This window comes from Hylaeus volcanicus, chromosome 5, assembly GCF_026283585.1.
Source record: "Hylaeus volcanicus isolate JK05 chromosome 5, UHH_iyHylVolc1.0_haploid, whole genome shotgun sequence".
NCBI lineage: Eukaryota > Metazoa > Arthropoda > Insecta > Hymenoptera > Colletidae > Hylaeus > Hylaeus volcanicus.
Genome location: NC_071980.1, coordinates 972,263 through 985,681, shown reverse-complemented (window position 1 = coordinate 985,681; position 13,419 = coordinate 972,263). Strand labels below are relative to the sequence as shown.

The 13,419-nt window shown below is 37.1% G+C and overlaps 4 protein-coding genes and 2 long non-coding RNA genes across 21 annotated transcripts in view; 3 read left to right on the top strand and 3 right to left on the bottom strand.

Moving 5' to 3' along the window:
• Positions 1-1,561: 1,561 nt before the first annotated feature.
• LOC128876825 (pyridoxal kinase) lies at positions 1,562-3,336 on the top strand. Its single transcript, XM_054123541.1, has 6 exons — positions 1,562-1,747; positions 2,113-2,212; positions 2,303-2,446; positions 2,519-2,639; positions 2,711-3,060; positions 3,132-3,336. Exons 1-6 carry the CDS (start codon positions 1,655-1,657, stop codon positions 3,239-3,241), a joined length of 918 nt encoding a protein of 305 aa, XP_053979516.1. The 5' UTR covers positions 1,562-1,654; the 3' UTR covers positions 3,242-3,336.
• On the bottom strand, positions 3,291-11,520 carry LOC128876818 (DNA-directed RNA polymerase III subunit RPC2). Of its 6 annotated transcripts, none has more exons than XM_054123516.1 (18): positions 11,380-11,520; positions 11,008-11,254; positions 10,728-10,933; positions 7,524-7,678; positions 7,270-7,446; positions 6,911-7,202; positions 6,660-6,817; positions 6,496-6,601; positions 6,238-6,423; positions 6,047-6,160; positions 5,785-5,985; positions 5,435-5,712; positions 5,223-5,362; positions 4,558-5,150; positions 4,238-4,484; positions 4,004-4,168; positions 3,800-3,930; positions 3,291-3,726 (listed from the first exon to the last, which is right to left on the bottom strand). In XM_054123516.1, the coding sequence occupies exons 3-18, from the start codon at positions 10,797-10,799 to the stop codon at positions 3,343-3,345; spliced, it is 3,399 nt and encodes a 1,132-aa protein (XP_053979491.1). In that variant the 5' UTR covers positions 10,800-10,933; positions 11,008-11,254; positions 11,380-11,520; the 3' UTR covers positions 3,291-3,342. The 6 variants fall into 6 exon arrangements, with proteins under 6 accessions (XP_053979491.1, XP_053979492.1, XP_053979493.1 ...); XM_054123517.1 differs by having other exon boundaries at positions 11,100-11,254; XM_054123518.1 differs by having other exon boundaries at positions 11,008-11,205; positions 11,293-11,428.
• LOC128876823 (isovaleryl-CoA dehydrogenase, mitochondrial) lies at positions 8,376-10,396 on the top strand. Its single transcript, XM_054123537.1, has 8 exons — positions 8,376-8,519; positions 8,703-8,792; positions 8,862-9,083; positions 9,155-9,482; positions 9,547-9,640; positions 9,716-9,806; positions 9,867-10,035; positions 10,114-10,396. The coding sequence occupies exons 1-8, from the start codon at positions 8,376-8,378 to the stop codon at positions 10,245-10,247; spliced, it is 1,272 nt and encodes a 423-aa protein (XP_053979512.1). The 3' UTR covers positions 10,248-10,396.
• Positions 11,521-11,619: 99 nt separating the features above from the next.
• The window catches only part of LOC128876824 (PDZ and LIM domain protein 3), a 13,621-nt gene continuing 11,821 nt past the window's right edge, over positions 11,620-13,419 (top strand). For 2 of the 3 annotated variants that reach the window (XM_054123540.1, XM_054123539.1), the window contains exons 1-2: positions 11,620-11,897; positions 13,196-13,326. In XM_054123540.1, the coding sequence (XP_053979515.1) occupies positions 11,784-11,897; positions 13,196-13,326 (245 nt within the window). In that variant the 5' untranslated portion in view covers positions 11,620-11,783. Of the gene's footprint in view, positions 11,898-13,195 lie in introns of all 3 variants that reach the window. The other variant, XM_054123538.1, reaches the window with a different exon arrangement.
• Positions 12,006-13,282, bottom strand: LOC128876828 (uncharacterized). The gene is made up of 3 exons (XR_008457132.1): positions 13,142-13,282; positions 12,817-13,000; positions 12,006-12,449 (listed from the first exon to the last, which is right to left on the bottom strand). It is a non-coding gene; the product is annotated as an uncharacterized LOC128876828 (long non-coding RNA).
• LOC128876826 (uncharacterized) overlaps positions 13,278-13,419 on the bottom strand; it is a 3,700-nt gene continuing 3,558 nt past the window's right edge. For all 9 annotated transcript variants that reach the window (XR_008457123.1, XR_008457124.1, XR_008457127.1 and 6 more), the window contains one exon: positions 13,278-13,417. This is a non-coding gene — a long non-coding RNA (uncharacterized LOC128876826). The remainder of the gene's footprint in view (positions 13,418-13,419) is intronic.

The window sequence follows — 13,419 nt, the reverse complement described above, 5'->3', positions numbered from 1 at the left end:
GGAAATGAAGGGAAATTAAAGGGATATATGTAAGGAAATGGAGGGAAATTAAAGGAATATATGTAAGGAAATGGAGGAAAATTAAAGGAATATATGTAAGGAAATGGAGGGAAATTAAAGGGAAACGTGTAAGGAAATGGAGGGAAATTAAAGGGAAATGTGTAAGGAAATGGAGGGAAATTAAAGGGATATATATAAAGAAATGAAGGGAAATTAAAGGAAAATATATATACCAGGAAATGGAAGTGACATAATTTTTAATTGTAACTTAAAACTTACCTTTTGTATCAGGAGAACATGATGATTGAAGAGGTAACATAAGTTATAATTGTCGCTTGAAACTTACCTTTTGTATCAGGAGAACATGAGGAGATGGCCAGGGAAAGGTCGGAAATTAAAGGGAAATGTGCCTGGAAATGAATGGAAATGAAAGGAGGTATTAGGTGGTGTTAAGGGTTCTTAAAAGGTGTCAGGAGATATCAGGAAGTGTTAGGAGAAGGTTAGATGATGTTAGAAGGTATGTGTAAGAAAATGTCAGGAAGTGTTAGAAATTGTTAGGAGATGTCGAGAGATGTTAGATGGTGTTAGGAGATGTTAGATGGTATTAGGAAATGTTAGATGATGTTAGGAGGTGTCTAAATGTGGACGAAAAGTTAGTATCAGTCACCGGTGATTTACGCGGTCTGAACGATAAGTGAACGAAATGTTAGTTGTCATCAAGTACACGTGTTAGATATGAATTGAAATTAGCCAGTTTGTAGGCCTGTTTGCACAACGTTGACACTTAGGTGCCCCTGGAATGCAGCAACCGATACTAGCCTGCTTGTCGGTTCGGTTATCATCCCATAGGTGCAGAGGTACCCCTTTTATGCGGCAACCTACGTTTGCCGGCTTGTCGTTTCGGTTGCCATCTCGTAGGCGAAGAGGTACCCCTTCCATGCAAGAACCTACGCTTGCCGGCTTGTCGTTTAGGTTGCCATCTCGTAGGCGCAGAGATGCCCCTAATATGCAGCAACCTAGACTAGCGGATTTGCCGGTTCGGTTGTCATCTCGTAGGCGCAGAAGTGCCCCTTTTGTGCGGCAACCTACGCTTTCCGGCTTGTCGTTCCAGTTATCATCTCGTAGACGTAAGAGTCCACTTATCTTGCAGTCTTGCAGATAACATAAAGGTTTCAATTTCGCACACTCGGTGGCGTCTGTAGCGCAAACGCAAGCGTGCCATTTTTAATTAACATTGTTATACTAATACTAGTTTAATTGCCAATCATGCGTGCAACTCGTTAAACATACAATATTGCATAACTCGTTTATGACAGGGCAAATAATCTGTTTGAAAAATATTTGTCCTGGTAAACTTTAACGTAATATGAGAAATCCTATTAATACGTTATCTGTAATACAGTCAAAGATCTTACCCAAAGATAGAGTTTACATGTGAAAGCTTTAGTTGATATCAACTATGAAGAACCATGCCATGTAAGCAATTTAACAGTATTACTATAATTCTGAGTAAGATGAGAACTGATGTTCGACTTTTGAAACTGGCTGTACAGGAAGGTATATAATGCTATGTGAGAAGTGCATACATCACATCAGTCCGCGCTCGACCAGGGGAACATTGACGTAGTGTTGTGCCGTGCATCAACTAATCAACATGTGCTCCGAAAAGTCACCGCGAATTCTTTCGATACAAAGTCACGTCGTGTTCGGTTACGTTGGCAATAAAAGTGCAACATTTCCATTACAGGTGAACGACACACCCACGTAACATTAATTCGTCATCCATATACGTTGGTACGACATTCACCATATCATCAACATTCTTCGCTTATCTCGTCATTTACCTATATACCTACGAGCTACGAGCATCCTCATTTGTTGTAAATTCATTTATGATTTCAGACATCAAATTTTATAGTATTAAATAGAAATTAGAATCATTATTGTGAAAATGATATAAAAACGCATCATATCGTATCATTCTTTTTTAAATATGAAATGTTATAAAATAATATAATTTAAAAGTATAGAGTGATAAATTAATACGAATGTGACATAATATACATCAAATACTACAATGAAGAAAAAAAACGGATAATTCTTTCTGTTAAGTTATTAGGATTCGAGGTGGATGCAATTAATTCTGTGCAACTGTCCAATCATACTGGATACAAGGTCTTTAAAGGTCAAATACTTAATGATAAAGACTTAGGTAAGATAACATGAATTTAAAGGGCAGATGATACTATTGTACTTTTAAGAATTTTTTTACATTTTTCTAATGTTAATGGTAATTTTGTAGAAGACTTAATGGATGGTTTAGCACAAAATGATTTAGACAATTACACTCATTTGCTCACTGGGTATGTTGGCTCTGCTTCATTTTTAAAGAGAATAGCAGGAGTGGTTCGTGCCTTAAAAAGTAAAAACCCTCATCTCAAATATGGTAAATAAAATATAAATATATTAGTTAAAATAATAATGGACTTCGTATTAATCATGTATTTTTCAATATTAGTATGTGATCCTGTTATGGGAGACAATGGAAAAATGTATGTTCCTGAAGAGCTGAATGAAATTTATAAAACAGAGATAGTGCCACTGGCAGACATTGTAACACCAAATCAATTTGAAGTAGAGTATGTTAAATATTTATATAAATTGGATACAAATGAAGCAACAACAGCACTAATAATGTTAATTATTTCAGACTACTAACCGGTAAAAAGATCAGTACAATGTCTGAGTTACAAAATGCTGTAAAAGAATTACACAAAGTTGGTCCTAAAATAATAGCTGTCTCATCGTCAGAAATTAGTGATACTTTAACGGCGGTGTTCAGCACAATAAAAAATAATACAATTTTTCCGAGCGCAACAGAGAATTTGCTATACAAAATCGAAATACCAAAAATACCAGCTAATTTTACGGGTTCCGGAGATCTCTTTGCTGCCTTGTTTTTAGCTCACACGTACTTAGAAGACAGTTTAAAAGATGCTATTCAAAAGACTATGAATTCGCTATATAGCGTACTATTAAAAACTTACGATTACTCCAAAGGTATTTATTTAAATTATTTCTTTATATAAAAATATTTAAAAATAATAACTTCTTTTAAAAATGTTCGTTAGCATGCCAAGACAAGGAATTACAACCTGCAAAGAAAATTGAGTTGCGCTTAGTACAAAGCAAAAATTGTATTGAAAATCCAGAAATGCGTCTTCTTGCCGAGCCTCTTTAACTCCGGTACTGTTCCAAATATATGTAATTTTAAACTGAGTAAAGACTAATGTTGTGTTAACAATATTATGAATATATTTACATGTATAAACTATAGTAGTATTACTCGCAATAATTTTTTAATGTCAAACGAGGTACAATATTCATGGATTGTAACTCTTGGAAAAGTAACTTGCAGGCATAGGGCATAGAAATCGTGGAAACACACGAACTGGAACGACAACTGTGACACCAACCGCTATACGCCATCAGACCACATTTGTTACACACATCAACATCGAACGCATCGCTAGATATCATGAGTCTCTCAATCAACATCATGCTAGCACCGTATCCAATCAAACAATCACGTTCCATTTCACCTAATCGTAAACCTCCTTCTTTGGCGCGACCTTCGGTTGGTTGACGCGTTAACACTGCTCTTGGTCCACGAGCGCGGGCATGCATTTTGTCTTGTACCATATGCTTTAACTTTTGATAATAAACCTGTATTTTTAAATGTATATATAGTACAGTTTTATAGATATGAGTTACAGAATTAAGTGAGATATCGACTTACCGGTCCTGAATAAATATACGCCTGCAATGGTTCTCCTGTAATACCAGAATAAAAGAAATCTTTACCCAAGTAGTTGTAACCATGTTTTACTAATTCTTGGCAAACATCTTCCACTTTTGAACCACCAAAGGCTAAATTAAAAGTATGTATTATTATACATTGTTATAACGGTCATTAAGAAGGAAACATTTATTATAAATATACCTGTGCCATAATGAAACTGGCCTTTCACAACCCCAGCTTTTCCAGCGAGTAACTCTATCAATTTTCCGACCGTCATACGCGAAGGAAACCCATGCGGATTCATGATCATATCAGGACATATACCGTAGTCGTTAAATGGCATATCTTCTTGCTCCACGATCAAGCCTACATATAGATTCAAGTAATAAAAACGGATGCTTGTAAGTTTACATAATGATAAGATGAAACACGTACCAGTTACACCTTTTTGTCCGTGTCGACTACTAAATTTATCGCCAATCTCGGGTCGCCGTGTTTGCCTTAACAATAATTTAATCAGAAATGCATCTTCTGCATTACTGGAAATCATGACCTTCTCAATATATGCAGGAACAGGGCCTTTAAATACAACTGGAACCTCTTTGTACTCGGTTTGTGTTTGTACGTTACCAGAGGTCACTGGACCAATATTTGCGGAAGGAGCAGATTTATTTACCATTACCTGGGAAGAAGAGAAGGACATGACTCTTTTGTTTATATTAATACATCTAAAGCTTCGATCTTTAGAACTTAACCTTTCTATTTTCCGCCATTTCACCAGGTGCAGCAATTCCATCGCTATCGATAATATCGTGTTTCCAAACTGGTTTCTTTGTATTTGAATCTATTAATGGACCCATTATTCGATCGTATGTTTGATTCGCGTATCTTTTTAACGTACACTTTGCATTTCGATAAATCAAACATCTTCCAAATCCTCTATCGATCGAAGCTTTATTTAATATGAGAGCATCTTCGATATCGTAACCGCTATACGACATGACAGCCACTGTTGCATTTTGACCAGCGGGTAATTTATCGAAATTAATCAGTTCTATCGTTCTAGATTTCACCATAGGTGCTTGAGGGTATACTAAATTATACATCAACGTATCGATACGATTGCGTTGATTATAAGCGATGGTTCCCATGGCTTGTTTACCCATAGCACATTGATAAGTATTTCTTGGACTTTGATTATGATGAGGGTACGGTACTAATCCAGCACAAACTCCAAGTAACGTAAACGGTTCAATCTCTAAGTGTGTTGTTTTGTTATGAATATGGGATTCGTCGAATGCAATAGTGCTATCGTTTTCTTCGTTCACGTCCAAATACTCGATTAGACCTTTTAATAATATTATAAGTATATGTATATACACAGATGCAGTTAAAGAAGTTTTATTTTTAAAGCACTAACCATCTTGTAGAAAATCTTCGAAACATCGTACACCTTGCTCAAGCAATTTGATGTGTTCCTCTTGTACAAGAGGTTCTCCATTTTGTACAATAATATATGGTCTGCACAATCGTCCACCATCAGAACTGATTTGAATGCATCTAAATTGAAGTAATGAAATTATAAAGAAACTGCAGTGTTACATGTTGATTTAATTTTCCGAGGAATGTTACCTGTGCTGATGTTGTGTATGTATTGAAACAAAACCATTTATAAGGCCTTTCCTACGTAGCAATCGGAAGACATTTACCAGTCTCTGATAGTTTTTGACTACACCCAAAATATTACCATTTAGAAAAACCATGTAAACATCTTTATTATTGATTTCCTCGCCGCCAAGAATATTTACATTTTCGACACCTAAGTTGAATGCTAACCTCACAATTGGTTCCTCTTCGATTTCTGTAGTAATATGAGTCATGAGAGCCAAATTTTTTACTAAACCACAACCCTGCAGAAATTTTGTTCATAAATAATTTTGTTTAATTTCTGATCATGTTCAAAGTTCATGTATAATACTAACTTCTCCCTCAGGAGTGTCGCTGGGACATAGCATTCCCCATTGCGATGGTTGCAAAGATCGCGGACCGGATACTTTCCTGGTTTTTTCAAACTGAGAGTTAACTCGTGTCATCATACCCAGTGCAGAAATATAAGAGAGTCTAGACAACACTTGAGTGACGCCATGGCGTTCCATTTTGAATCGTTTAATCGTCCAATTACCCTATAAAGACAAATATTTACTTTGTTTAGTATTCTTGATTAAAGAAGCATTATTAACTCACGGAAGATATAGCAAAGGCTAATCCATTGGTAATTTGATCCTGCCTCATGTGCTTCACAATATCAAATTGAGCAGCTTTAATTTTCGGTATATTTTTGTCAGCAATTTGCTTTAACTGTAAAAATATTGTAAATCATAATCTTTGTTATAATATCTTTGTAATAAAAACAATTTAATATTATCGTATATTACCTCCCAATTGAATCTTTTAAACAAATCTTCAAACATTAAAGACAGTAGAGAACCCGCCAATTCTAATCGTTTATTACCATAATAATCTCTGTCATCTACAAGTTTACCGTCGGTTTGTGCTTTCATGACTTTGCGAATCATCAAAGCAATGTAAGTTGCTTTCACTTTAAAATTAAAATCTACAACCTGTAATAACAAATATTTTATAGTACTATTGCATCACTTCCAAGGGGTAGAAATTATATTTAAATTACTAACAGGAACATGAGATAAAACGTTTGTTGCTAATATGTCTTTCATTTCATCTGTGATGCTAGCCTTTATTACTGAATACCTCTTTTGTTTTCTTTTATTACTGAGAAACCTGGAACATATGTGATCAATATTCACAATGCTAATAGCTTTACATATAAACAATTTACCTCAATGCTTGATTTTGAGCGAAAACATTTAAAACGTGAGACTCTTCCAAGCTGGGTGCAAATTTTTTCATAAATTCTTCTTCTGTACCAATCAGTTGCATGATTTCTTGATCGCTCACAATTCCCATTGCTTTAAATACTATTGTCACAGGAATATCCTTACAATATAAAACATCTTATCTCATGAAAAATATATCATCCATAAAATCATATTTTATTTATACAAGACAATACAAGTAATTTTTACTTACATCCTGAAAAATGTTGTGCCTCATGTAGTATCTTCCAGCCTTACCTACAATATTAGTTTTTGTTTTCCTTTCGTGAGTAGAACTGTTACAAGATGCTACAATACAATTCTTAGTATCTTCTTCCAAAATAATTCTATTTCTAAGCATTTGCTCCTGTATAAGAATTACTTTCTCCTGTCCATTTACTACAAAATAACCACCGGGATCGTGAGGACATTCATTCATTTTTGCTAGTTCAAAATGAGATTTCCCATTTAATACACAGTTTGAACTTCTTAACATAATTGGCATTCTGGAAAGCAGTAACCAATTCAATTTATTATATGCTTATCATTTGAAATATATTTACCAAAACATACCTCCCAATCAATAAGTTATTTCTAATTATTGGCTGATGTCCTCTGATATATTCAATATCCACTGTGATAGGGGCAGAATAATTTAAATCTCTCAACCGACATTCGTGTGGTGTTGTAGAACGAGTCACATTGAAACCTTCTTCCACATCTGGCGATCCAACATGTACATTTAAATACCTGCAGTACAAAATAGGTGGTTAATTGTAAGATCTATAATATATTTTGATGTAATATACAAACATAACAATGCTTACTTTACATAAAATAGAGGATCAGCATCGCTAAGTACTTTTTCATTTGCCTTTACAATCTTTTTTATCTCTACATTTATAAAATAATTAAAGGAATCAATGTGTTGTTTCACGAGACCTTTTCCCTTAAGAAAAGCAGGTACAAGTTTCCACTTATCCTATAAACAAATGATTGTATTAAGGTATCTACTGGAATACAATAAACAAATACCCTAACCTCTCTCGTACCTGTATATGCTTTACTACTTTATTATATTTTTGTTCAGATTTAATGCCATCGTGGGTACCAAATTTCATCTCACCCATTTTTATATGTACAAATTCTTTTACCGTGTATCAAATGTAAACTTCATAAAGGTGATATATACTTATAGTACACAAGCTGTTGTTAGACTAAAAGTGGATATAACCTAATCTTGCATTTGAGGTACGGACATATGTTACCTGCATATATTAAATGTACTCTATTCCATAAGACCTTTATAACGAATAAAAAATGACTTCAAAATTCTGATGGATTTCTATTTTTATTTATAGAGAAATCACATGGTACATTAAGATGATCCCAGAAAATTCATACGATTGCAATTTAAGCAAATTTTACTTTTGTTTCTCCTTTTTAACTTCCTAATACTTTTAACAAGAAATTAAAAACGTTTCAAATGCGATAGATATCCAAATTTCTGTACGTTAATTAAATCTTTAGTCATGTTGCTTATTGATATGCACAAAAAAACATATGACATTTCATCACACTCGATATGCTAAGTAATTCCCTTATCATGTTTACACTTAATCGTGTGTAGTTTCGTGTACAGTTGCAAAGAATACTTGGCATATTAAATCTTTAAGAATATGAATCTCTCTATTAGTAAATTTACAAGATCGCTGCTTCAGAATTACTCAAAATGGAATAGCGAATTATTTAATGTAAGATGTTCTTCGCAATATTACAAGATAGATGAGAATATCTGTGAATTGAAAGATCAACAGAAACAGGTTAGCATTATAGAATCGTAACAAAATTAGGCTGCCATATAAACGGCGTCAAGTTCAACGATTACGCACGCGCATTATTCTTAAGACGATCTCCCAAACCGTCGATCGATATTTTTCAAATCTGTCCTCGTTTATGCGTAGCATTTAATTTAAAACAATTAAATGGGATATTTTCTTTTACAGCTACGACAATTGGTTTTTAACGTTGCTCAAAAAGAGCTTGCCCCGAAAGCTGATGAGATCGACAAGAAGAACAATTTCGATGATTTACGAGTGGGTAACAAAATATTTAACAAATTCGGAGGCGTGTAAATTTTTGTAATTTACAAAATTGATTTCTAGTCATTCTGGAAAAAACTAGGAGAATTAGGCTTGCTGGGAATAACAGCGAAAACAGAATATGGTGGAACAGGTGGCACGTACTTGGATCATATCATTATTATGGAAGAATTGAGCCGAGCATCGGCGGCTATCGGACTCAGTTATGGCGCACATTCGAATTTGTGCTTAAATCAAATTCACAAAAACGGCACGGAGGAACAAAAGAACAAATATTTGCCGAAGGTTATTTACGTTCTTTTAAATAAAACTTTCATTTTATATTCGTTTAAAAAATGTAATAATCATTGATATAGTTGTGCAGCGGAGAACACATCGGAGCACTCGCCATGTCGGAGCCAGGATCAGGATCTGATGTAGTTTCCATGAAACTGCGAGCAGAAAAGAAAGGAGACTATTATGTTTTGAATGGTAATAAATTTTGGATCACGAATGGCCCTGATGCCGAAACTCTCGTCGTTTATGGGAGGACGAATCCAAATACCGACAAACCACAGCACGGAATCACAGCGTTCATCGTAGAACGCGGATTCGAAGGTTTCAGTACAGCGCAAAAGTTAGATAAAATGGGAATGCGAGGTTCCAACACGGCTGAACTTGTTTTCGAAGACTGTAAAGTTCCTGGTAAGTTCGTCGAGCATATTCTAAGACTATATATAACTTATACATTTTTTGTTTTTATCTTCAGCGGGAAATGTGCTTGGAGAAGAAAACAAAGGCGTATACGTTCTTTTCAGCGGTTTAGATTTGGAGCGACTAGTACTGGCGGCTGGCCCTTTGGGGTAAGAATCCTTCAAATTCCTAATTATTTTTCCATTATTTTATGGAACACCATGATTTAATGCATCGAATGTTAGAATTATTCAGGCGTGTTGCGACGTGACATTTGACTACGCCCATACAAGAAAACAATTTGGAAAACGCATCGCGGAGTTCCAGCTTATACAGGTACAATATTAAATGATTTACACAACCGCAGTATAAATGAAAATGTTAATGATGTTTCAGGAGAAGATAGCAAATATGTATACGAGTTTGAGTGCCTGCAGGAGCTACTTGTACTTTGTAGCAAGGTCTTGCGACGCTGGACACGTGAATCGGAAAGATTGCGCAGCAGTGATACTTTTTCTTGCTGAAAGCGCCACAAAGACTGCCTTAGACGCGATTCAAGTACTTGGTAAATTATTTCAGTTCAATCCTCTGCGAAAGTTCGTCGACTATGAACGTTTATCTGAATGTTTGTAATTTACACTAGGTGGAAACGGGTATATAAATGATTATCCGACTGGAAGATTCCTGAGGGATGCTAAACTGTACGAGATCGGCGCTGGTACCAGTGAAGTTCGCCGTATGGTAATCAGTAGAGCAATCAGCGAAGAATATTCGTGAAAAGAGATGTTAGTCCTTTTTGCTGGCGCCTACAGCATTCAAGATAAACGATTAAGTTAAGGATTTAAAAAGTATAAGCTTCATCCTTGGATTTACACGAATTTCTACTACTTTGTACAGAGAAAATAAAAATATATTTCACGCCCATCGACGGAAATTGTCCTTCGGCACGGTTGCATCGAACTTCCATCGTATGGCCGACCTAAATTATTTTTAATTCTCTTTTCCGAGCTTCACTCCCGCAACGTGGATCCATTCTTAGCGACCAAGCAATCCGTATCACCCGAACGGCGTATCGATAGGCGATTAATAGGTCATCAGCATTGGCAATCAGCATATCATTCTGATCGATGTGTATACACATCTTTCTTAGGATCGTGTAAATCGAGATAAATGAGTCACTAGAACGGTCCAGTCTCGAGACTATGATTGACTAACCTTTCGCGCTATAGGTTGCTAATTTAAGTCAAACTTACGTACACTCTCTTCCTCTCGTTTCATCACAGCTACTCTCTTTTGCTCTTCCCCCTTTTCCTCTTGATCTGGTCTCATTAATCACAGTGCAGTCGAACTAATTAGATTGAGGAGGCACGGCAAGGGAGAGAAGCTCGCGGGCTCTCGCAGACGTCACTCGGTGAAAGCGCGTCGGCGAAGGAAAAAGGAGGAACCAAAGTCCGTAAGATTCACTAAAAGAAGATGGCCCTTAAGTTCTCCATAAGCAGTTATTACGAAACCTATGTGAGTACGCGGCAGAACGAACCGACCCTGGACACTCCGTTCCTCTGTGATGTACGGTGACGTTCCCAGCTGGATCATGTTTCATCCTGCATTATTTTTCTCACGGCGATTTACCTTTTTCCTTCGTTGTTTTGGCAAAGAAACCCGTCGTAGCGTAAGAGTGTCGATCCAGCTATACAATTCAAATCTTTATTCTCGTCCTGCTTGATGACGTGTAGGCCTGTTGTACATGTACAAAGTATGCCTTAATGGAGTTGTTTCTGCATTTCCTATGAAAAAGTAAACAAATAAATATCGAGTTTCGTACGAGATTATCAGTCCCCATGGCAGCGAAGTCAGGGAGGCCGATAAATGCCAGAGAAACGAGTGCAGGTCGGGACAGAACAATACACACGCGGTATGCCAATTCGAAATGGGGCCAGAATAGCAGAAGCGGCGGGCCGGCTAGTTGGGTAACTAAAGCTCGCAAGAAGTAAAGCCTGTCAAAATCAAGTGGCTGGTGCAGCCCAGTAGTTCTCGTTTGCCAGTAAAGAGCGTAAGCCGCTTCGACATCGACTCGTCGCGGATTCGCGCCGTCTCTGATCCCTTTTCGGCCGTCTTCTCGTTATTCATCGAGCTTCTCCCCTTTAATCCACGGGGGCTTTTCGCGCCCACACGCGCTCCTCTGGTTCTCTTTCGCGCGTTACATCTCGCGTCGTTAGGTTCTCTGGACGCCAGACCGTACGGGGACTCCCCATCATCGGTTTCTGTGTCCGTTCTAAACGCGCGATTGCGTTGTTGTGACAGACGGAGTAGAGCATGACGAGGAAACAAACGGTGATCGTGAAGCTTAAGAGATCCAGCGCCGGCAAACCTTGGGGGATACGTATCGCCGGAGGCGCTGATTTGGGCACGCCGATCGTCGTCACCCGCGTGAGTTCCATTTTTTTCTCCCCCTCTGAACACCATCGTCATCTCGATAGTTTATCCTGAGAACCATCTAACCACCTCTTTTTAAATTTGCATCGTTTTTTTTTCTCATTTTTGTTTCCTTTCGCTCTCCTTAAAATGTTATTGTTCTCTGAGTATTTCCACTTTCTTTTGGCAGATGGAAACAAATAACTGTATTTGAGTTTAAGCTTGAGACATTGTGAATAATAGCCAATGTGTTATCTACGTTAATTATAATGTCTTAACGTAGTACGATAACAACATAATATTTCTGCCATGGACGTTACAACAGTTTCATTCATTTGTGAGAATAAAAGAAGTTTAGCAGAACTGGCCAGGTTTTACCACCTTGATGAATATACGACGTTGTTCCAGTCGATCATTCAATTATGTAGCTGCACCCTTCTGGCACTAAACCACCGATTTCTTCGAGCCAGGGCTGTCCGATACGTACAGTAATATATTACTATGTAGATTCGCACGCGTTGCCGCCCGTGCAGTTATTATTGGATGTGTACGGCAAAGCAGTAGTACCTACAACGGAACAGCAGGGGATCAAGATTATTTTCTAACGCAGACAACCTCCTACCAATACCATAATATTTATCGCGTTGAAAATACATTGTCCATCTTCATTTTGCCGCCCCGTGAATCTCTATTTTCTCGGAACGTCAAAATACAAGTGTAGAATTAATTTCATTAAAAGAATATAGACTACAACTTTTATTTTATAGAAATGAATAATTGTAGATATAATTTTTAAACTTTACACTGTTATTTACGTGTTTTGACATTGGAAATCCGATGAAAAACAAGACTTACATTGCGACAGAGATTCAACCAGTAGAATAATAACATTTTAGAAGGTTCTGGGTATTCAATTTACCGCTCACCCATCTACCTGTCACGTGTGGCTCGATCTCGTGTATCTTCTCGATCCTCTCAGTTTCATTCTTTCTAGCACGATTCGAACGTAGAAGGGGGGAGCCATAAACACGTTTGGACATGATCCAACCATATACTTTTCATCGTAGATGCACAATTATACGTTACTGTACGTATCGAGTCTTTTCTATTTTCCATTTCTAAGTAATAAACATATAACACATTAAACCATGGAGGAATAAATAACCAAGTATTAATTTCTCAATTGTTTCTACTGCCAAAAAGAACTACTAACTTAATTTGCCACGTATGCGCAAGGTAGGTGCGCAGAAAGTATTTACCTGAGAGTAGAAGCGAATCGAATGTTTGAAGGAAATCGGTTTTTGTGTTTGCAGTCGGAGAACGAGGCGCTCCAGAGGGGTGACGTGATCAAGAAAATCGACGATTACGACTCGCGAGACGTGAGGCACGTAGACGCCCAGAATCTCCTCCAAACCTCTGAATCCATAAGGCTTGTAATCGAAAGGTCTGACCAGTCGAGTGCGTCTCGTATCAACATTACCACGTCACCTCCGATTATCAAGCCGATCATTGGCAACAGGGCTGCGGTCACTAGTCT

Coding starts and splice junctions, on each gene's coding strand:
- LOC128876825 (XM_054123541.1), top strand. CDS start 1,655: ATGTGCTCCGAAAAGTCACCGCGAATTCTTTCGATACAAAGTCACGTC. Junction 2,213..2,302: donor ACTTAATGATAAAGACTTAG/GTAAGATAACAT, acceptor GTAATTTTGTAG/AAGACTTAATGGATGGTTTA. Junction 2,447..2,518: donor AAACCCTCATCTCAAATATG/GTAAATAAAATA, acceptor TTTCAATATTAG/TATGTGATCCTGTTATGGGA.
- LOC128876818 (XM_054123514.1), bottom strand. CDS start 7,826: ATGGGTGAGATGAAATTTGGTACCCACGATGGCATTAAATCTGAACAA. Junction 5,713..5,784: donor GCGACACTCCTGAGGGAGAA/GTTAGTATTATA, acceptor AAATTTCTGCAG/GGTTGTGGTTTAGTAAAAAA. Junction 3,727..3,799: donor CGTATATTTATTCAGGACCG/GTAAGTCGATAT, acceptor TTAAAAATACAG/GTTTATTATCAAAAGTTAAA.
- LOC128876823 (XM_054123537.1), top strand. CDS start 8,376: ATGAATCTCTCTATTAGTAAATTTACAAGATCGCTGCTTCAGAATTAC. Junction 8,520..8,702: donor TGAAAGATCAACAGAAACAG/GTTAGCATTATA, acceptor TTTCTTTTACAG/CTACGACAATTGGTTTTTAA. Junction 9,807..9,866: donor CGGAGTTCCAGCTTATACAG/GTACAATATTAA, acceptor ATGATGTTTCAG/GAGAAGATAGCAAATATGTA.